Below are 22,764 nucleotides of genomic sequence, written 5' to 3'. Positions count from 1 at the left end.
TCTTACTCCTCTTGCTCTGTTGTTCCAAATCAATTATTTTTTAGGCAGATGTGAATTTAGTTGATCACAAGTATGTAAACATGGGGCAGGAACTTTATTGGACCGTCCTTTAATCCAGTATCATTCCGATCTTGACGGTATGCCTAGTGCTGCAGAATTTATGTGCATCTTTGGGGTGTTCATCGCAAGGAAGCCAACTTAACGAATTCCAAGTGATTTCATCCTTTTCAGCTCTTTCATGTGTTTTAGTCATTGGTACATTCTTCCAGACATTTAATATTTGTGTATAGAGGTGTACTGATATTTTAATAATTTGTGCAGGATGATCCATATGAAGATTCACATGCTTGTGCAATTCTGATGGATACAACTACCTGTGAATTTCTCACCTTATGAATTCTCCCATGCGCCAGCATCCAACTGAAAATCTTCTTCCCAGCTCTCGACGAGGACGTCACAATTGCGCTGCTCCACGCAACTCCGTCTGATGTCACCGTGCCAATAAGAGGTCCTCGCCGGCGTGCTGACGTCAGTTCCCTTTTTTCCGTGCCTTCGACGCGAACGGTTTTCTCCTAGGTCTCGCTACTGTTGAAGGTGTTCCATCTTCTTTCTGGTTACAATCTTGTTTCTGGTTACAATGTCTCCTCCCAGAAAGTCTGGATTTAAGCCATGTTGAGAATGCAGGGGTCGCATGTCGGTTACTGACCCTCATGATGATTGCCTTTGGTGTTTGAGTTCCGAGCATGACATCAAGGAGTGTGTATCCTGCCAGAGCATGAATCCTAGGGCTCTGAAAGAGAGGGAGGCTAACCTCCTTTTGGGCAAGGCGAAGAAAGGACATAAGAGTCATCACAGGTCCTCTTCTCACACTTCGTCGAAGAAACACAAGAGGCGAAGTGGTCATGACTCTGCGTCACTTGGCTCGGAGCCGTTCAAGGTCCAGGTCTCCATCTCAACGGCGCTGTGTGACGTGGGAGGTTAGTCCCACTGTGACTCCACAACCTCAGAGCCCTCATGCTTCTCTAGCGCCGTCTGTCTTCGACGTAGTCGCACCTCCAGAGGGTCCTCGATTTTCACCTGTGGCACAGGATTCGAATGCTCAGCAAGAGCAGGTGCAACATGGAGACCAGCGGTATCCTGCCTTCCCGTCTCCTGGAGCGGATCCGGCAGCATTTTTAAATGCCATGTTTTCTATGTTCAATGCTATGGCCCCTGCTGGTGCACCGGCTGGTCCCACGGGTCCTTTAGCATTGTCGTTGGGCTCCCCGATTCCTTATAAGGCTGCGCTGTTTATGCCTGTCTATCCAGCTGAGGGTGCCGGTTCAGCGCCGATGACGTCGCCTCGGGGACCTGCGGTTCAGATGACATCGCCTTCTAGACCTACGGCGCCGATCTCATCACCTCTTCAGTCGACGCTGATGATGGAGCCTCAGGTGTCTACAGCGCTGATGGGATCCGCTCTGGCACCGGATGGCTCTGGATTAGGCCAAAGTCAGCCTTCTCCTGTTCCGCGCCTTTCAGTTCTGAAGCCGGTGTTATCGATGTCGGCTAATTCTATGTCGATGCCAAGGTTAGAAGCCAGGCTGAGGTCACGTAGAAAGGCTTTGAGACTTTTGGAGGAAGAAGAATACCAGAGGCAGTTGTTGGAAGAAGGGGAGATTGTGGAGCCTTTGGGGGAATATCGAGGGCTGGATTCGGCCAGTGGGCTAGACACTTCCCCGGAATGGGACCTTTCTTCACCAGGGGAGTTTACGGAGAAGGCGGCCTCTTTCCACACTGTGATTAGGAAAGCGGCGAATTTTAGGGATCTTTTGGTGCCTGCTGCAGAGGTCAAAACAAATATCTTGACTGAGGTCCTTCACCCTTCTTCTACTCCGGCGGATCCATTGCTGCCGTTTTAATGATGCTCTTACGGAGCCTGTCTTAGAACTATAGAGGAAGCCTGTGTCGTCACCTGCTGTCACTAGATCTGTGGCAAGGAGGTACAGAGTGGTGCCTGGGGATTCAGGATTCTTATCAAAACATCCTACCCCGGAGAGTTTGATTGTTTAGGCCTCTTGTTCCACGCGGTCTGCACCAGGCTCCTTCCCTGTGATTCTGTTGGACGGGGAATCCAAAAGGATGAAGCGGTCTGCGAAGAAAACTTTTTCATCTTGCAATATGGCCCTCAAGGCAGCAAATGCCACCTGTGTTCTGGGCAGATACGTGCACGCCCTGATGGATTCAGATAGAGTTATGGTTCCGGACCTGCCGCAGGAGGTGCCGGGGCAATTTGGAGAACTCCTGTCGGATGATCAGGCTGCAGCAAAACAGATAATCCAGTCTGGTCTGGATTCTACAGACTCAGTGGCCAGGGCGATGGGTACCTCTATTGCTACCATGAGGCATGCATGGTTGAGGTCCTCTGGCTTTTCCTCTGATGTACAGACTGCTCTCTTCGACTTGCCCTTTGATGGGGAAAAACGTTTTGGTGATAAAGCTGACTCTGCCTTAGAGCGCTTTAAAGACAGTCGGTCCACACCAAAGTCTTTGGATCTGCAGGAGTCCACTACTACCCCTTTCTGGTCCTTTCAGAGGTTCAGGGGGTTTGGGCATTGAGCCGTTTACAGTGGGAGACCCCAGTCCAACAGCCTACCAGCCTCCCTTATAGGTCCTTTAGAGGGTGGGGGAGGGTTCGGACAAGAGTGGCCACCCAGCAGCACCCTGCATCATCCTCTTCCTCTGGAGGACAACAACAAGGGATGCAGCCCTAGTTTTCTGCCCATTTTCAACCACACTTCTCCTGTAGGGGGAAGATTACGTCTAAATTACATCAGACTCCTGGGTTCTGAACATTCTGAGGAAAGGATATGCTCCTCTCCCTTTTCAGGAGTTTCCCCTTCACATCCCTCCCCGTCCCTTGTTTTGTTCAGAAGACCATCTCCTGTTGTTGCAGCAGGAGGTTCAAATCCTGTTGTCAAAAGGTGCAGTGGAGTTGGTTCCAGAGCAGGAAAGGGGTCAGGGTTGTTATTCAAGATACTTCCTGATTCCCAAGAAGGACGGATGTTTGAGACCAATCCTAGACCTGAGGAGTTTGAATTGGTTCCTCAAACAGGAAAAATTCCAGATGCTGACTCTAGCACAGGTACTTCTGGCGTTGAACAGAGAGGATTGGATGGTGTCTGTCAACTTGCAGGATGCTTACTTTCATATCCCTATACTCAAGTCGCACAGGAAGTATCTGGTTTGTGGTGGGGTTGCAACACTACCAGTTTGCGGTCCTTCCATTTGGTCTTACCTCAGCACCTTGAGTCTTCACGAAGGTGATGGCAGTGGTTGCAGCAAGTCTCAGAAGGAAGGGGATATCGGTGTTCCCTTACCTGGACGATTGGTTGATCAAAGCCAAGTCTCCAGGGCTCGTGTTGCATCACTTGCAGATGACAACTCAGTTGTTGTTCAGTCTGGGTTTTACGATAAGCATACCCAAGTCTCACCTGGAGCCTTCTCAGCGACTCCTGTTCATGGGGGCAGTACTGGATACAACATTGAATCGAGCCTACCCTCCGCCTCAGCGGATTCAGGACATCCAGGCGTTGATTCCAATTTTTCAAAATGGAGCGGTTGTTCCAGTACTCAAGGTCCTATGCCTGCACGGTCTGTTCGCTTCTTGCATTCTGTTTGTCACTCATGCATGTTGGCACATAAGGGCTCTCCAATGGTGCCTCCGCAAGCAGTGGTTTCAACACAAAGGGGATCTTGAGGAGTCAATAACGATCTCAAGAGACGCTGCAGCGGATCTTCGATGGTGGGCTGTGGACGGCAACCTTTCTCATGGAAGGCCGTTCTCCCTGCCGCCTCTGGGGGCCACCGCGATGCGATATATAAACAAACAGGGAGGACTGGGGTCGTACCTTCTCTGCAGAGAAGCTCTGCGACTCTGGTCCTGGCTTCGGGACCATCGGATTTGCTTGGTAACTAATCTGGCCGGAGTGCTCGACGTACGTGTGGACACTCTGTCGGCATTTTTCGGCTGATCACGAGTCTCCATCCGGATCTGGTCCTGTATATCTTTAAGATATGGGGTTTTCCAAGGATAGATCTGTTTGCCACTCAGGAGAACACGCACTGCCCGTCATTCTGCAGCCTCCAGTATCAGGTGCAAGGAGCTTTGGGGGATGCGTTTCAGATCTCTTGGTGCAACCAGTTGCTTTACGCATTGCCCCCATACCCTTGATTCCTCAAGTTCTGAGGAAGATTCGCCAAGATCGTGCTCAGGTCATTTTAATAGCCCCGGATCGGCCAAGAAGGGTGTGGTACACAGACCTTCTCCAACTCTCGCTGTGCCCTCCGCTCCATCTCCCTCTCAGGGCAGACCTCCTCTCACAGTCGCAGGTGTAGGTTCTACACCCCCAACTACAGAGCCTGCACCTTCATGCCTGGAGATTAAACAGGGCAACTTGAGTTCTTTCTCTCTCCCACCAGAGGTAGTGGATATTATTCTATCTGCCAGGCGACACTCCACTAAGACTGTTTATGCCGGTAGGTGGGCGAAATTCGTGGCTTGGTGTGGAGAGAAGCAAATTGATCCTTTAAGGGCCCTCCTCTCCGATGTTCTGTTGTTTGCTTTAGCTTTAGCACAGAAGGCTTGTGCAGTTGCTACTGTTAAGGGCTATTTGGCAGCTCTGTCAGCCCTTCTTTGCCTCCCGGATCAGCCCTCCTTGTTTAAATCGCCTATTATTATTAGGTTCTTCAAAGGTTTAATTAATAGGTTTTCTCCCACTCCTTTTCATATGCCTCAGTGGGATCTGAATCTCATTTTAACTTTTTTTAATGGGGTCACCGTTCGCACCCATGCATTCTTGCCTGCTAAGGTTTCTAGTTCTTAAGACGTTTTTTCTGATAGCTATAACCTCGGCTAGGCGTGTGGGGGAGCTTCAGGCTCTTTCTGTTAAACCCCCCCTTTACTTTATTCTTTCCTGATAAAGTGGTGCTGAAAACCAGGGCGGGTTTCCTACCAAAAGTTGTCACTCATTTTCATATGGGGCAGACCATTACCCTTCCATCTTTCTACCCTCCTCCTCACCCCTCGAAGGAGAAAGAGAGGCTCCACCATTTGGACCCTAAAAGGGCTCTCAGTTTTTATATTGAGAGGACGAAAGACTTTCGCCTGGAGGACCAGCTATTCGTGGGGTATATTGGACAGAGGAAGCGGAGAGTGGTCCATAAAAGAACGATCTCCAGATTGGTGAGGGGGGTTCCGGTGATGGATATTTGCAAGGCAGCAACTTGGGCGTCCCTCCACACATTCGCAAATCATTACTGCTTGGACTCCGAGGTTAGGAGGGACGGCAATTTTGCACGATCTGTATTCCAGGATTTCTTGGTGTAGCCAGTCAGGCACCCACCTCTGAGTGCGGTACTGCTTTGGGACTCTATTCATAAGGTGAGGAATCCACAGGTGGTTGTATCCATCAGAAGAACAAGTTACTTACCTTTGGTAACGCTTTTTCTGGTGGATACACTAGCGACCTGTGGATTCCTCACAGTCCCAACCGCCTCCCTGTTGCCTGTCTGGTTACACTAAGATGTTTGTTTTACAACTGTATATAGATTTTGGTAATTATGTGTATATATAAATAATGGTTTTGATTCTATTGCATCATTGTGGTTTTATGTATAAATGTATTCATTGGAGCTATTGTGAGGACGGTTTTCACCTGTTCGCCTCAAAGGCACGTAAAAAATGGGTGAAACTGATGCCGGCAAGGACCTCTTATTGGCACGGTGACGTCCGAAGGAGTCGTGTGGAGCTGTGCAATTGTGACGTCCTCATCGACGTGGAGAGCTGGGAAGAAGATTTTCCATCGGATACCGGCGCATGGGAGAATTCATAAGGTGAGGAATCCACAGGTAGCTAGTGTATTCACCAGAAAAAGCGTTACCGACGGTAAGTAACTTGTTCTTCTAGCCATGTAGGCATTCGCGTCAGATAGTCCAACCTGTTTTTCTCACAAAACGTTTTTGCTCTCCGTCACAGTGTATTTCTGAGATCAGACACCTGTGACATAGACATGTCTTGAAATTATATTTCCTCCCTCAGAGTTTGCATAGAAACAGGCCTTCTGCTTAACTGCACCACTGTCACCACTGCCACCTCTCACAGAGCCTGTGATCAAGAGATCTTCACCGAAGACCACTGTATTTTCTTCCTTTGAGCACCTCTCCCTGGTACCTGTAATCCCAGCACTTGCTGGAATCTCACCCCTGTCTTCGCTTCCCCCTAGTTAGATGGGTGCTTCCACCACGTTAGATGGGTGCAGCCACTTTGATCTCAAGGTATGGGGGGGGATCTACACCTTGGCTCAGATAACAATGGAAGATTACATAGGCCTCCCCATTAGCTTATTGCAATTAGATGAGTTAATGCAAGGCCACACCACTCATTTATTTCCTCCAGGTCTAGACCAGTTTTTAGAAAGCATCAAGGAGAGGATCGGCAGTGTTGCACTTATGGAATAAACCCTCCGCAACCTAGGTTTCTTTTTCTACTCGTACATCTATCTTTCAGAGTTGCACCCCCGCATTTTATGTTCAATAATATTTATTATGTTTGTTTAGAATTACTTTGAATCAATAACCAAATAGATATTAAATAAAAGGTAGAGATATGGAACTCCGGACAAGATAAGTGCACTCCATCTCCTTGAAAGGGCAGATGAAAAAAATACGTTTTGTGGTTGGGCTACTCATCCACGTACAGAGAAATCTGTGTAGCAAAAGAAAAAACTTGAACTCTGACTAGGAGAAAAAGACGAATATTTATTTTGAGATCTGTAGGAAGTTGGCTCTGTATGTGCTATTTCAAAGTAAGGAATAGCATGCACAGAGTCCAAGGGTTCCCCTTAGAGGTAAGATAGTGGTAAAAAGAGATAATACTAATGCTCTATTTTGTGGTAGTGTGGTCGAGCAGTAGGCTTATCCAAGGAGTAGTGTTAAGCATTTGTGGTACATACACATAGACAATAAATGAGGTACACACACTCAGAGACAAATCCAGCCAATAGGTTTTTGTATAGAAAAATATCTTTTCTTAGTTTATTTTAAGAACCACAGGTTCAAATTCTACATGTAATATCTCATTCGAAAGGTATTGCAGGTAAGTACTTTAGGAACTTCAAATCATCAAAATTGCATGTATACTTTTCAAGTTATTCACAAATAGCTGTTTTAAAAGTGGACACTTAGTGCAATTTTCACAGTTCCTAGGGGAGGTAAGTATATGTTAGGTTAACCAGGTAAGTAAGACACTTACAGGGCTTAGTTCTTGGTCCAAGGTAGCCCACCGTTGGGGGTTCAAAGCAACCCCAAAGTCACAACACCAGCAGCTCAGGGCCGGTCAGGTGCAGAGTTCAAAGTGGTGCCCAAAACACATAGGCTAGACTGGAGAGAAGGGGGTGCCCCGGTTCCGGTCTGCTTGCAGGTAAGTACCCGCGTCTTCGGAGGGCAGACCAGGGGGGTTTTGTAGGGCACCGGGGGGGACACAAGCCCACACAGAAATTTCACCCTCAGCAGCGCGGGGGCGGCCGGGTGCAGTGTAGAAACAAGCGTCGGGTTTGTAATGGAAGTCGATGGGAGATCTAGGGATCTCTTCAGCGCTGCAGGCAGGCAAGGGGGGGGTTCCTCGGGGAAACCTCCACTTGGTCAAGGGAGAGGGACTCCTGGGGGTCACTCCTCCAGTGAAAGTCCGGTCCTTCAGGTCCTGGGGGCTGCGGGTGCAGGGTCTCTCCCAGGTGTCGGGACTTAGGATTCAAAGAGTCGCGGTCAGGGGAAGCCTCGGGATTCCCTCTGCAGGCGGCGCTGTGGGGGCTCAGGGGGGACAGGTTTTTGTACTCACAGTCTTAGAGTAGTCCTGGGGTCCCTCCTGAGGTGTTGGATCGCCACCAGCCGAGTCGGGGTCGCCGGGTGCAGTGTTGCAAGTCTCACGCTTCTTGCGGGGAGCTTGCAGGGTTCTTTAAAGCTGCTGGAAACAAAGTTGCAGCTTTTCTTGGAGCAGGTCCGCTGTCCTCGGGAGTTTCTTGTCTTTTCGAAGCAGGGGCAGTCCTCAGAGGATGTCGAGGTCGCTGGTCCCTTTGGAAGGCGTCGCTGGAGCAGGATCTTTGGAAGGCAGGAGACAGGCCGGTGAGTTTCTGGAGCCAAGGCAGTTGTCGTCTTCTGGTCTTCCTCTGCAGGGGTTTTTCAGCTAGGCAGTCCTTCTTCTTGTAGTTGCAGGAATCTAATTTTCTAGGGTTCAGGGTAGCCCTTAAATACTAAATTTAAGGGCGTGTTTAGGTCTGGGGGGTTAGTAGCCAATGGCTACTAGCCCTGAGGGTGGGTACACCCTCTTTGTGCCTCCTCCCAAAGGGAGGGGGTCACAATCCTAACCCTATTGGGGGAATCCTCCATCTGCAAGATGGAGGATTTCTAAAAGTCAGAGTCACCTCAGCTCAGGACACCTTAGGGGCTGTCCTGACTGGCCAGTGACTCCTCCTTGTTGCTTTCTTTGTTCCCTCCAGCCTTGCCGCCAAAAGTGGGGGCCGTGGCCGGAGGGGGCGGGCAACTCCACTAAGCTGGAGTGCCCTGCTGGGCTGTGACAAAGGGGTGAGCCTTTGAGGCTCACCGCCAGGTGTTACAGCTCCTGCCTGGGGGAGGTGTTAGCATCTCCACCCAGTGCAGGCTTTGTTACTGGCCTCAGAGTGACAAAGGCACTCTCCCCATGGGGCCAGCAACATGTCTCTGGTGTGGCAGGCTGCTGGAACTAGTCAGCCTACACAGACAGTCGGTTAAGTTTCAGGGGGCACCTCTAAGGTGCCCTCTGGGGTGTATTTTGCAATAAAATGTACACTGGCATCAGTGTGCATTTATTGTGCTGAGAAGTTTGATACCAAACTTCCCAGTTTTGAGTGTAGCCATTATGGTGCTGTGGAGTTCGTGTTTGACAGACTCCCAGACCATATACTCTTATGGCTACCCTGCACTTACAATGTCTAAGGTTTTGTTTAGACACTGTAGGGGTACCATGCTCATGCACTGGTACCCTCACCTATGGTATAGTGCACCCTGCCTTAGGGCTGTAAGGCCTGCTAGAGGGGTGTCTTACCTATACTGCATAGGCAGTGAGAGGCTGGCATGGCACCCTGAGGGGAGTGCCATGTCGACTTACTCGTTTTGTCCTCACTAGCACACACAAGCTGGCAAGCAGTGTGTCTGTGCTGAGTGAGAGGTCTCCAGGGTGGCATAAGACATGCTGCAGCCCTTAGAGACCTTCCTTGGCATCAGGGCCCTTGGTACTAGAAGTACCAGTACAAGGGACTTATCTGGATGCCAGGGTCTGCCAATTGTGGATACAAAAGTACAGGTTAGGGAAAGAACACTGGTGCTGGGGCCTGGTTAGCAGGCCTCAGCACACTTTCAATTGTAAACATAGCATCAGCAAAGGCAAAAAGTCAGGGGGCAACCATGCCAAGGAGGCATTTCCTTACACAACCCCCCCCCCAAACGAAAGAGGATGAGACTAACCTTTCCCAAGAGAGTCTTCATTTTCTAAGTGGAAGAACCTGGAAAGGCCATCTGCATTGGCATGGGCAGTCCCAGGTCTGTGTTCCACTATAAAGTCCATTCCCTGTAGGGAGATGGACCACCTCAACAGTTTAGGATTTTCACCTTTCATTTGCATCAGCCATTTGAGAGGTCTGTGGTCAGTTTGAACTAGGAAGTGAGTCCCAAAGAGGTATGGTCTCAGCTTCTTCAGGGACCAAACCACAGCAAAGACCTCCCTCTCAATGGCACTCCAACGCTGCTCCCTGGGGAGTAACCTCCTGCTAATGAAAGCAACAGGCTGGTCAAGGCCATCATCATTTGTTTGGGACAAAACTGCCCCTATCCCATGTTCAGAGGCATCAGTCTTCACAATGAACTGCTTAGAATAATCTGGAGCTTTTAGAACTGGTGCTGAGCACATTGCCTGTTTCAGGGTGTCAAAGGCCTGTTGGCATTCCACAGTCCAGTTCACTTTCTTGGGCAATTTCTTGGAGGTGAGTTCAGTGAGGGCTGTCACAATGGATCCATATCCCTTCACAAACCTCCTGTAATACCCAGTCAAGCCAAGGAATGCCCTGACTTGAGTCTGGGTTTTTGGAGCTACCCAGTCCAGAATAGTCTGGATCTTGGGTTGGAGTGGCTGAACTTGGCCTCCACCTACAAGGTGGCCCAAGTAAACCACAGTTCCCTGCCCTATCTGGCATTTGGATGCCTTGATAGAGAGGCCTGCAGATTGCAGAGCCTTCAAAACCTTCTTCAGGTGGACCAGGTGATCCTGCCAGGTGGAGCTAAAGACAGCAATATCATCAAGATAAGCTGTGCTAAAGGACTCCAAGCCAGCAAGGACTTGATTCACCAACCTTTGGAAGGTGGCAGGGGCATTCTTTAAACCAAAGGGCATAACAGTAAACTGATAATGCCCATCAGGTGTGGAGAATGCTGTTTTCTCTTTTGCTCCAGGTGCCATTTTTATTTGCCAGTACCCTGCTGTCAAGTCAAAGGTACTTAAGAATTTGGCAGCACCTAATTTGTCTATGAGCTCATCAGCTCTTGGAATTGGATGAGCATCTGTCTTGGTGACAGAATTGAGCCCTCTGTAGTCCACACAAAACCTCATCTCTTTCTTTCCATCTTTGGTGTGAGGTTTGGGGACTAAGACCACTGGGCTAGCCCAGGGGCTGTCAGAGCGCTCAATTACTCCCAATTCCAGCATCTTGTGGACTTCCACCTTGATGCTTTCCTTAACATGGTCAGACTGTCTAAAGATTTTGTTTTTGACAGGCATGCTGTCTCCTGTGTCCACATCATGGGTACACAGGTGTGTCTGACCAGGGGTTAAGGAGAAGAGTTCAGGAAACTGTTGTAGGACTCTCCTACAATCAGCTTGCTGTTGGCCAGAGAGGGTGTCTGAGTAGATCACTCCATCTACTGTGCCATCTTTTGGGTCTGATGACAGAAGATCAGGGAGAGGTTCACTCTCTGCCTCCTGATCCTCATCTGTTACCATCAACAGATTCACATCAGCCCTGTCATGGAAGAGCTTAAGGCGGTTCACATGGATCACCCTCTTGGGGCTCCTGCTTGTGCCCAGGTCCACCAGGTAGGTGACCTGACTCTTCCTTTCTAGCACTGGGTAAGGGCCACTCCATTTGTCCTGGAGTGCCCTGGGAGCCACAGGCTCCAGAACCCAGACTTTCTGCCCTGGTTGGAACTCAACCAGTGCAGCCTTTTGGTCATACCAAAACTTCTGGAGTTGTTGGCTGGCCTCAAGGTTTTTGGTTGCCTTTTCCATGTACTCTGCCATTCTAGAGCAAAGGCCAAGTACATAGTCCACTATGTCCTGTTTAGGCTCATGGAGAGGTCTCTCCCAGCCTTCTTTAACAAGGGCAAGTGGTCCCCTTACAGGATGACCAAACAGAAGTTCAAAGGGTGAGAATCCTACTCCCTTCTGTGGCACCTCTCTGTAAGCGAAAAGCAGACATGGCAAGAGGACATCCCATCTCCTTTTGAGTTTTTCTGGGAGCCCCATGATCATGCCTTTTAATGTCTTGTTGAATCTCTCAACCAAGCCATTAGTTTGTGGATGGTATGGTGTAGTGAATTTATAAGTCACTCCACACTCATTCCACATGTGCTTTAGGTATGCTGACATGAAGTTGGTACCTCTGTCAGACACCACCTCCTTAGGGAAACCCACTCTGGTAAAGATACCAATGAGGGCCTTGGCTACTGCAGGGGCAGTAGTCGACCTAAGGGGAATAGCTTCAGGATACCTGGTAGCATGATCCACTACTACCAGGATATACATATTTCCTGAGGCTGTGGGAGGTTCTAGTGGACCAACTATGTCCACACCCACTCTTTCAAAGGGAACCCCCACCACTGGAAGTGGAATGAGGGGGGCCTTTGGATGCCCACCTGTCTTACCACTGGCTTGACAGGTGGGGCAGGAGAGGCAAAACTCCTTAACCATGTTGGACATATTGGGCCAGTAGAAGTGGTTGACTAACCTCTCCCACGTCTTGGTTTGTCCCAAATGTCCAGCAAGGGGAATGTCATGGGCCAATGTTAGGATGAACTCTCTGAACAGCTGAGGCACTACCACTCTCCTAGTGGCACCAGGTTTGGGGTCTCTGGCCTCAGTGTACAGGAGTCCATCTTCCCAATAGACCCTATGCGTTCCATTTTTCTTGCCTTTGGACTCTTCAGCAGCTTGCTGCCTAAGGCCTTCAAGAGAGGGACAGGTTTCTTGTCCCTTACACAGCTCCTCCCTTGAGGGTCCCCCTGGGCCTAAGAGCTCAACCTGGTAAGGTTCAAGCTCCAAAGGCTCAGTTCCCTCAGAGGGCAGAACTTCTTCCTGAGAAGAGAGGTTCCCTTTCTTTTGCTGTGTTGCAGTTGGTTTCCCAACTGACTTTCCTGTTCTCTTGGTAGGCTGGGCCATTTTTCCAGACTCCAGCCCTACTTTTTCACCCTGTGCCTTGCACTGTGCTCTTGTTTTCACACACACCAGTTCAGGGATACCCAGCATTGCTGCATGGGTTTTTAGTTCTACCTCAGCCCATGCTGAGGACTCCAGGTCATTTCCAAGCAGACAGTCCACTGGGATATTTGAGGAGACCACCACCTGTTTCAGGCCATTGACCCCTCCCCATTCTAAAGTAACCATTGCCATGGGATGTACTTTTCTCTGATTGTCAGCGTTGGTGACTGTGTAAGTTTTTCCAGTCAGGTATTGGCCAGGGGAAACCAGTTTCTCTGTCACCATGGTGACACTGGCACCTGTATCCCTCAGGCCCTCTATTCTAGTCCCATTAATTAAGAGTTGCTGTCTGTATTTTTGCATGTTAGGCGGCCAGACAGCTAGTGTGGCTAAATCCACCCCACCCTCAGAAACTAGAGTAGCTTCAGTGTGGACCCTGATTTGCTCTGGGCACACTGTTGATCCCACTTGGAGACTAGCCATACCAGTGTTACCTGGATGGGAGTTTGGAGTGGAACCTTTCTTGGGACAGGCCTTGTCTCCAGTTTGGTGTCCATGCTGTTTACAGCCATGACACCAGGCCTTTTTGGGATCAAAGTTTTTACCCTTGTACCCATTGTTTTGTGAAGAGGCTCTGGGCCCACCCTCCTGTGCAGGTTTTTGGGGGCCTGTAGAAGACTCTTTACTATTTTTAGTTTTGGTTGTCTCATCACCCTTCCCCTGGGGAGTCTTTGTGACCCCTTTCTTTTGGTCACCCCCTGTTGAAGTCTTGGACACCCTTGTCTTGACCCAATGGTCCGCCTTCTTTCCCAATTCTTGGGGAGAAATTGGTCCTAGGTCTACCAGATGCTGATGCAGTTTATCATTGAAACAATTACTCAATAGGTGTTCTTTCACAAATAAATTGTACAGCCCATCATAATTACTTACACCACTGCCTTGAATCCAACCATCTAGTGTTTTCACTGAGTAGTCAACAAAGTCAACCCAGGTCTGGCTCAAGGATTTTTGAGCCCCCCTGAACCTAATCCTGTACTCCTCAGTGGAGAATCCAAAGCCCTCAATCAGGGTACCCTTCATGAGGTCATAAGATTCTGCATCTTTTCCAGAGAGTGTGAGGAGTCTATCCCTACACTTTCCAGTGAACATTTCCCAAAGGAGAGCACCCCAGTGAGATCTGTTCACTTTTCTGGTTACACAAGCCCTCTCAAAAGCTGTGAACCATTTGGTGATGTCATCACCATCTTCATATTTTGTCACAATCCCTTTGGGGATTTTTAACATGTCAGGAGAATCTCTGACCCTATTTATATTGCTGCCACCATTGATGGGTCCTAGGCCCATCTCTTGTCTTTCCCTTTCTATGGCTAGGAGCTGTCTCTCTAAAGCCAATCTTTTGGCCATCCTGGCTAACAGGAGGTCATCTTCACTGAGAGCATCCTCAGTGATTTCAGAAATGTGGGACCCTCCTGTGAGGGACTCACTATTTCTGACTAACACAGTTGGAGACAGGACTTGAGGGGTCCTGTTCTCCCTATTTAGGACTGGAGGAGGGACATTGGCCTCCAAGTCACTAATTTCTTCCTCTGTGATGTCATCATCAGAGGGGTTGGCTTTTTCAAACTCTGCCAACAGCTCCTGGAGCTGAATTTTGGTAGGTCTGGAGCCAATGGTTATTTTCTTTATATTACAGAGAGACCTTAGCTCCCTCATCTTAAGATGGAGGTAAGGTGTGGTGTCGAGTTCCACCACCTGCATCTCTGTATCAGACATTATTCTGCTAAGAGTTGGAATACTTTTTAAAGAATCTAAAACTGTTTCTAGAATCTAATTTCAAACTTTTAACAAACTTTTAAACTCTAAAAGACAATGCTAAACAGGGACTTAACACACAAGGCCCTAGCAGGATTTTTAAGAATTTAGAAAAATTTCAAATTGCAAAAATGAATTTCTAATGACAATTTTGGAATTTGTCGTGTGATCAGGTATTGGCTGAGTAGTCCAGCAAATGCAAAGTCTTGTACCCCACCGCTGATCCACCAATGTAGGAAGTTGGCTCTGTATGTGCTATTTCAAAGTAAGGAATAGCATGCACAGAGTCCAAGGGTTCCCCTTAGAGGTAAGATAGTGGTAAAAAGAGATAATACTAATGCTCTATTTTGTGGTAGTGTGGTCGAGCAGTAGGCTTATCCAAGGAGTAGTGTTAAGCATTTGTGGTACATACACATAGACAATAAATGAGGTACACACACTCAGAGACAAATCCAGCCAATAGGTTTTTGTATAGAAAAATATCTTTTCTTAGTTTATTTTAAGAACCACAGGTTCAAATTCTACATGTAATATCTCATTCGAAAGGTATTGCAGGTAAGTACTTTAGGAACTTCAAATCATCAAAATTGCATGTATACTTTTCAAGTTATTCACAAATAGCTGTTTTAAAAGTGGACACTTAGTGCAATTTTCACAGTTCCTAGGGGAGGTAAGTATATGTTAGGTTAACCAGGTAAGTAAGACACTTACAGGGCTTAGTTCTTGGTCCAAGGTAGCCCACCGTTGGGGGTTCAGAGCAACCCCAAAGTCACCACACCAGCAGCTCAGGGCCGGTCAGGTGCAGAGTTCAAAGTGGTGCCCAAAACACATAGGCTAGACTGGAGAGAAGGGGGTGCCCCGGTTCCGGACTGCTTGCAGGTAAGTACCCGCGTCTTCGGAGGGCAGACCAGGGGGGTTTTGTAGGGCACCGGGGGGGACAGAAGCCCACACAGAAATTTCACCCTCAGCAGCGCGGGGGCGGCCGGGTGCAGTGTAGAAACAAGCGTTGGGTTTGTAATGGAAGTCGATGGGAGATCTAGGGATCTCTTCAGCGCTGCAGGCAGGCAAGGGGGGGGGTTCCTCGGGGAAACCTCCACTTGGTCAAGGGAGAGGGACTCCTGGGGGTCACTCCTCCAGTGAAAGTCCGGTCCTTCAGGTCCTGGGGGCTGCGGGTGCAGGGTCTCTCCCAGGTGTCGGGACTTAGGATTCAAAGAGTCGCGGTCAGGGGAAGCCTCGGGATTCCCTCTGCAGGCGGCGCTGTGGGGGCTCAGGGGGGACAGGTTTTTGTACTCACAGTCTTAGAGTAGTCCTGGGGTCCCTCCTGAGGTGTTGGATCGCCACCAGCCGAGTCGGGGTCGCCGGGTGCAGTGTTGCAAGTCTCACGCTTCTTGCGGGGAGCTTGCAGGGTTCTTTAAAGCTGCTGGAAACAAAGTTGCAGCTTTTCTTGGAGCAGGTCCGCTGTCCTCGGGAGTTTCTTGTCTTTTCGAAGCAGGGGCAGTCCTCAGAGGATGTCGAGGTCGCTGGTCCCTTTGGAAGGCGTCGCTGGAGCAGGATCTTTGGAAGGCAGGAGACAGGCCGGTGAGTTTCTGGAGCCAAGGCAGTTGTCGTCTTCTGGTCTTCCTCTGCAGGGGTTTTTCAGCTAGGCAGTCCTTCTTCTTGTAGTTGCAGGAATCTAATTTTCTAGGGTTCAGGGTAGCCCTTAAATACTAAATTTAAGGGCGTGTTTAGGTCTGGGGGGTTAGTAGCCAATGGCTACTAGCCCTGAGGGTGGGTACACCCTCTTTGTGCCTCCTCCCAAAGGGAGGGAGTCACAATCCTAACCCTATTGGGGGAATCCTCCATCTGCAAGATGGAGGATTTCTAAAAGTCAGAGTCACCTCAGCTCAGGACACCTTAGGGGCTGTCCTGACTGGCCAGTGACTCCTCCTTGTTGCTTTCTTTGTTCCCTCCAGCCTTGCCGCCAAAAGTGGGGGCCGTGGCCGGAGGGGGCGGGCAACTCCACTAAGCTGGAGTGCCCTGCTGGGCTGTGACAAAGGGGTGAGCCTTTGAGGCTCACCGCCAGGTGTTACAGCTCCTGCCTGGGGGAGGTGTTAGCATCTCCACCCAGTGCAGGCTTTGTTACTGGCCTCAGAGTGACAAAGGCACTCTCCCCATGGGGCCAGCAACATGTCTCTGGTGTGGCAGGCTGCTGGAACTAGTCAGCCTACACAGACAGTCGGTTAAGTTTCAGGGGGCACCTCTAAGGTGCCCTCTGGGGTGTATTTTGCAATAAAATGTACACTGGCATCAGTGTGCATTTATTGTGCTGAGAAGTTTGATACCAAACTTCCCAGTTTTCAGTGTAGCCATTATGGTGCTGTGGAGTTCGTGTTTGACAGACTCCCAGACCATATACTCTTATGGCTACCCTGCACTTACAATGTCTAAGGTTTTGTTTAGACACTGTAGGGGTACCATGCTCATGCACTGGTACCCTCACCTATGGTATAGTGCACCCTGCCTTAGGGCTGTAAGGCCTGCTAGTGGGGTGTCTTACCTATACTGCATAGGCAGTGAGAGGCTGGCATGGCACCCTGAGGGGAGTGCCATGTCGACTTACTCGTTTTGTCCTCACTAGCACACACAAGCTGGCAAGCAGTGTATCTGTGCTGAGTGAGAGGTCTCCAGGGTGGCATAAGACATGCTGCAGCCCTTAGAGACCTTCCTTGGCATCAGGGCCCTTGGTACTAGAAGTACCAGTACAAGGGACTTATCTGGATGCCAGGGTCTGCCAATTGTGGATACAAAAGTACAGGTTAGGGAAAGAACACTGGTGCTGGGGCCTGGTTAGCAGGCCTCAGCACACTTTCAATTGTAAACATAGCATCAGCAAAGGCAAAAAGTCAGGGGGCAACCATGCCAAGGAGGCATTTCCTTACAAGATCAACCCTGAAAATGTTGAGATTTATGTTAATAAACAAAAGTAGTATCAAAATACAGATTCATTATTCCACTTTCTCACGAGGTTTTGCACTGCATTGCTATTGTGAATTTGAAATACAGCCAGTTCATGCGTAAAATTACTTTGGCATAGTTGTTTGTATATTGAAGTAACCTAAAAAGTGATGGGTAGGATCTTTTAGTTAATCTCAGCCAGGCTGCATGCCAATCCATTGTATTTCTGCCCACAGTGCCACCTCAGACTAGACTCCTCCAAATAGAAATCAGCCTTGTTCCTGCTCCAATAAGAACGGTACAGCCTGAACAGCCAAACTAGGTCTGTTCCAATCAGAATTCAAGCAACCCAGGCCAGTTTCGCCCTATATGGGGCTTTTTGGTGCACCTTGGTCCCAGTGGCACAGTGAGCACCGGACCCACGTCTGGGCATACCCATCGCACAGAAGTAAACAAAAAGTGGTTGCCCCTGAATTGTGATTAGTTAGTTGTGCTTTTGTTTTCCAAGGTGGCAAAAAAAATAATGATTGTGTTTTCCTATGCTGCAGTTCAACACTAAGGGCCTGATTATGAGTTCAGCAGACAGTACACCGTCCACCGAACTTCCAGCGGGGAGGTTGCCACCATACTGGCTACCTCCATGCTGGGCCCACTGAGTTTCCTGCTAGGTAAGTAGGCGGAAACCTGAGTTTCCACCCCCTGGCCTATCAGAAAACAGACTACAGCATTGTCTCCGGCTCATAATCAAGCCGGCGCCAATGCGGTAGAGCGGAGGGTGCTCCAGCACCCTTGTGATGTTCACTGTCTGCAAAACAGACAGTGCACATTGCAAGACTGCTGAACGGGGGTGCTGCACTGCTTGGCGGGTTAGGACTGCCACCTACCAACAGACTGCTGGGATCCATGATCCTGGCAAAGCTGGCGGTCCCTTCGCGGCCCGACCGCCAGGGTTGAAATATGGAGCTCAGACTTCTGCATTGGTGGCAGTCCATTCACCATCCCCGAGTCTGGTGGTCTAGTGACCGCCAGACTCTTAATGTGGGCCTGAATGTTGCTACCAGTGGGTTACACCTTCTAGAATCAGCCTATTACTCTTTGGTTCCCAGGGGTATGAGAAGGCAAACAATAGCTCCTCCCTATAGGTTCTCACAAACCGATTCTATATAGGATGCATTTCTACTCTGTTTTTCTCCTGAACCAGCAAATCCTGAACATAAAACACTTCTCAATGGCAGAAAATGTGGAATTGTGTGTATTTTTCCTCACTAGAAATAAGCTGCTAGAGTACTGCATTTCAGTTCATATTTTTGCTCATGTTTTTCCCACGTTTCATTTGCTTAGATTTCTTCAGGAGACCTGTTCACCCCTGTTCTTTATTCATCCTAGTTTGTAAATTTATGTTATCTTGTTTTATAGTTACAGCATTTTACAGGTCAAGAACCCCTAGGCAGGAGGTTGTGATGGTGTTATAAACTCGAGTCAGAGGGTGGCATTGCGCCCCATGTTTTCATTCTTGTTATGTGAAATTATTGTATACAACTCAATTGGTCTTACCAAGATGTTTTTCAACCCGATGGTTCCATCAGTGTGAAAAAAGCCCTAAATTCCAAGCTGTGTGGGATTGTGGAGTGCAAATACAGACAGAATTATTCTTCAGGAGCAAAAGCATGTCCAAAGAAAAAAATATTCCAAACAGAAAATATTGTGCAATTTCAACGCAGCGCCCACATTTATTATTTTACAAGAAGTATCACGGTACAATGAAAGGAATACCCTACATTAAGTGTAGCGTGGGTGGTTTACTGAGATTTTTCAAATCTAATGCTACTTCAAAATGTTACCTATCTCGCATTAAATATGGCCTTAAACATTGGTGATATATAGGTATAGGAAAGTTGCTTAACAAGGTAAAATATTTAACTTTTATCTGTTTTGCAGGGGGAAAAGAAGATGAAAACAACAGTGCTAACTGCAGCTCTCCTACTTTCCGGAATCCCTTCAGAATTGATCAACCGCTCCATGGACACTTACAGCAAAATGGGAGACGTTTTCACAGATCTTTGTGTCTACTTTTTCACCTTCATCTTCTGCCATGAACTGCTGTTTTTGCTTGGCTCCGAAGTTCCCTGATATCTGATAGTATAAAGGACTTTGATTTATCTTGTGCCAGGAACATCTGATTGTTTGAAAAGGAGCTATGATGCATTGCAACATGCTTAAAAAGGAATTGCATTTATAAGTGGGGGAAATTGGGTCTCTGGCTTTAGGCTCTGGGATAGTATTTATTGTACTAACTTATCAACTACTGTAAATATAATGTTCCAAGTCTAAGCTTGTAATTTTATTAAAATGAATATCATTGCTTTTGCATCAAAACTGGGGCATTTGTTTCATTTTGTGAAAATTGCCTATTGAGGTAATTTCAGGAAAGATTATATGTTTCTTGTTATAGATGTCGGTGTTATCCAAGACCATTAGCTGTTTTTCTGGAAAAGTGTGGGTTTGATTAAAAATATATATTTGTAATGTATTTGTGTATATCGCTGAAATGCTGATATAGCCTAGAAAATACTGCAAAGCAAAAAACAAAATTCGGTATAAAACATTGATGTGTATGTAATTGGCTCATGTTAGGTGAGGCAGATGGCACACACTAAGTACTTAATATAATTGAAATATATTGGAACTAGGGGTTGTATTAAAAATAATAAACCTGTGATTGTTTGCCGTGTGCTGTATGCTGGGATGCTCTGTCTTTCTTAAAGGAAAAGACAGAACTAGTATTGTACATTTTTCAATGATCTTACAAGCCCACTTCTACAGATGTTTTCTCCTTTATTGCGGACCATAACAGTCGCTTTTTATGTATATTCAATCCAAACAGTTTGGAAAGGATGTGACAAGAACATAGGCACAAAATAGCAAGGAAAAGCTGCTCTCATACCTTCTTCCGTATCTTTATTAAAACTGTTAACAAAAAATGCTTTTACATAGTAGAACACAACTGTTTTGCATAATAAGCCAAAAAATGTAGTCTCACATGCATTTAGATTGATCTTCGCACTAAGATCTGTGGGTAAATCCTTAGAAAGAACTTCTGTGATCCTAACTGATAGTGCAAAACATGATCTTTCTTTTTTGTTTGGTCTGACAGAAGAAAAATAACAATTGTAGTCATGTTGACAAAACCATAATTCCTGTGGTTTACATACATCATTCCTTCTTCCTAACCAACACACATTTTATAATTTGATTATTACTGTGGGTCCAATGTAAGCGATAGATGAAAAGATTACCATTAAACTAAAAGAATTGTGCTAACCCTCTGTAAAATGACCTTACTACCAACAATGCCGTGGCATCAACCGAAGAAATACTCAATGTAGAACTAATTTGAGAAAGACCCATGCATGCTTATCACTCAAGAAGGGTGTTGTGTTCTTCTTTCATTATCTTCTAAACATACGTGGTGAAATATTTTCCACTGAACTGTTCAGCCTAATAGGATTCTAATCGAAATGTACATGCAAGAAAACTTAAATCAATTACAACATAACCTAAATTATATTGCACTGAAATATTTAAATGTAAATGTTAAAATGCTCATTGCTGCCGTTCATGTTTTCTGTATAAAATGATTTGTTAATATTCAAAACATTGTCAATAAAAATGTCTGGATGAAATAAACATATCTGTGTTTTCCCTTAGTATTATACTAGAATATGTAGACACAGATTGAGATTTTTATACCAAAGCTATTTCTTTCATTACATAGTTGCTGTTAGCAGCTTTGTTCCCTTGGTCCTCTTTCTGGGAGTAAACTCATTCCTGGAGCCAGTTAGCTAACCAGTACTTGGTATGTGTTAGCCTGTAACAAATCACATTTTTACAGAAACAATCAGTTCGATGGCATCTGTCGCTGTAGATACGCATGTTCTGCAATAGCTCGCCATCTGGTGTTGGGCCGGAGTGTTACAAGTTGTTTTTGTTCGAAGAAGTCTTTCGAGTCACGGGACCGAGTGACTCCTCCTTTTGTCTCCATTGCGCATGGGCGTCGACTCCATCTTCGATTGTTTTTTTTCCGCCATCGGGTTCGGACGTGTTCCTGTCGCTCCGAGTTTCGGAACGGAAAATTAGCTAATTTCGGAAGATTTTCGTCGGTATTGTTGCGTTCGGGATCGGCGTACTTAGATTTCACACCGCATCGAAGATCGAAGAGCTCCGGTGCCCTTCGGGGTAGTTTTTCGATCCTCCGTCGGGGCCTGGTCGGCCCGACCGCGTGCTGAAGAACGCCGATGGAACGGACCCCGTTTCGTTTCTGCCCCAAATGCCACAATAAATACCCCTACACAGACCAACACTTGGTCTGCAACCTGTGCCTGTCACCTGAGCACAGCGAAGACACCTGCGAGGCCTGTCGTGCGTTCCGGTCCCGAAAAACACTCCGAGACCGTCGAGCCAGAAGACTTCAAATGGCGTCCGCACCGACAGCCCAACGGGAGTTCGAGGAACAGGAAGAAGAAGGTACCTTCTCGTTCCAAGACTCAGACTCCGAAGGATTCGACGACACACAAACCGTGAGTAAGACGTCGAAAACCACACAAAGAAACATTTACAAGGCCCAGGGGACGCCACTGCCACCAGGCCATGGCTCCACCCATAAATTCGGTGACCGACCGTCGGCACCGAAAAAGGCCAAAACAGTGCCGAGATCGTCCGACTCCGGTCGAGACACCGGCACGCAGCCTTCTCGGGACCGAGAAAGTGCTGGAGACAAGCCTCGACACCGAGATGCCGGTGTGGACACGGCTCGACGCCGAGACAGCGGCACCGAAACAGATCGACGCCGAGAGGTTTCGGCCCCGAAAAGGAAAAAAGTCACCTCGGAGCCGAAAAAACACGCAGACAAAGTTTCGACGCCGAAACAAACTGCAAGCGACCCAGCTTCAGGCTCTTATACAGAAGAGCACTCGCTAACCTCCCAAATGCAAAAGCATAGGTTTGAGGAAGAGCTACAAGCAACTGATGTGGACCATACGCAAAAGCGTATCTTCATTCAGCAGGGGACAGGAAAAATAAGCACCCTTCCCCCCATTAGGAGAAAGAGAAGGTTGGAGTTCCAGACGGAGCAAGCACCACAACCAAAAGTGGTTAAAAGAATTACACCACCACCCTCTCCTCCGCCCGTGATTAACGTTTCACCAGCACAAACTCCATCTCACTCCCCAGCTCACACCACCATGAGCCAGGGTGACCAAGATCAGGACGCATGGGACCTATACGACGCCCCAGTGTCAGATAACAGCCCGGAGGCCTACCCTACAAAGCCATCTCCACCAGAAGACAGCACCGCGTACTCTCAGGTGGTGGCTAGAGCAGCACAATTTCATAACGTAAGCCTCCACTCAGAACAGGTCGAGGATGATTTCTTGTTCAACACACTCTCCTCCACCCACAGCTCCTACCAAAGCCTGCCTATGCTC

The 22,764-nt window shown here is 47.9% G+C and overlaps 1 protein-coding gene across 2 annotated transcripts in view; it reads left to right on the top strand.

Annotated features, from left to right (window-relative positions):
- The window catches only part of CAMLG (calcium modulating ligand), a 122,109-nt gene extending 101,148 nt beyond the window's left edge, over positions 1 to 20,961 (top strand). For both annotated transcript variants that reach the window (XM_069199248.1, XM_069199249.1), the window contains exon 5: positions 19,220 to 20,961. In XM_069199248.1, the coding sequence (XP_069055349.1) occupies positions 19,220 to 19,411 (192 nt within the window). In that variant the 3' untranslated portion in view covers positions 19,412 to 20,961. The remainder of the gene's footprint in view (positions 1 to 19,219) is intronic.
- Positions 20,962 to 22,764: the final 1,803 nt, after the last annotated feature.

Source organism: Pleurodeles waltl, chromosome 7 (assembly GCF_031143425.1).
Source record: "Pleurodeles waltl isolate 20211129_DDA chromosome 7, aPleWal1.hap1.20221129, whole genome shotgun sequence".
Taxonomy (NCBI): domain Eukaryota; kingdom Metazoa; phylum Chordata; class Amphibia; order Caudata; family Salamandridae; genus Pleurodeles; species Pleurodeles waltl.
This window is presented reverse-complemented; position numbering and strand designations above follow the sequence as displayed.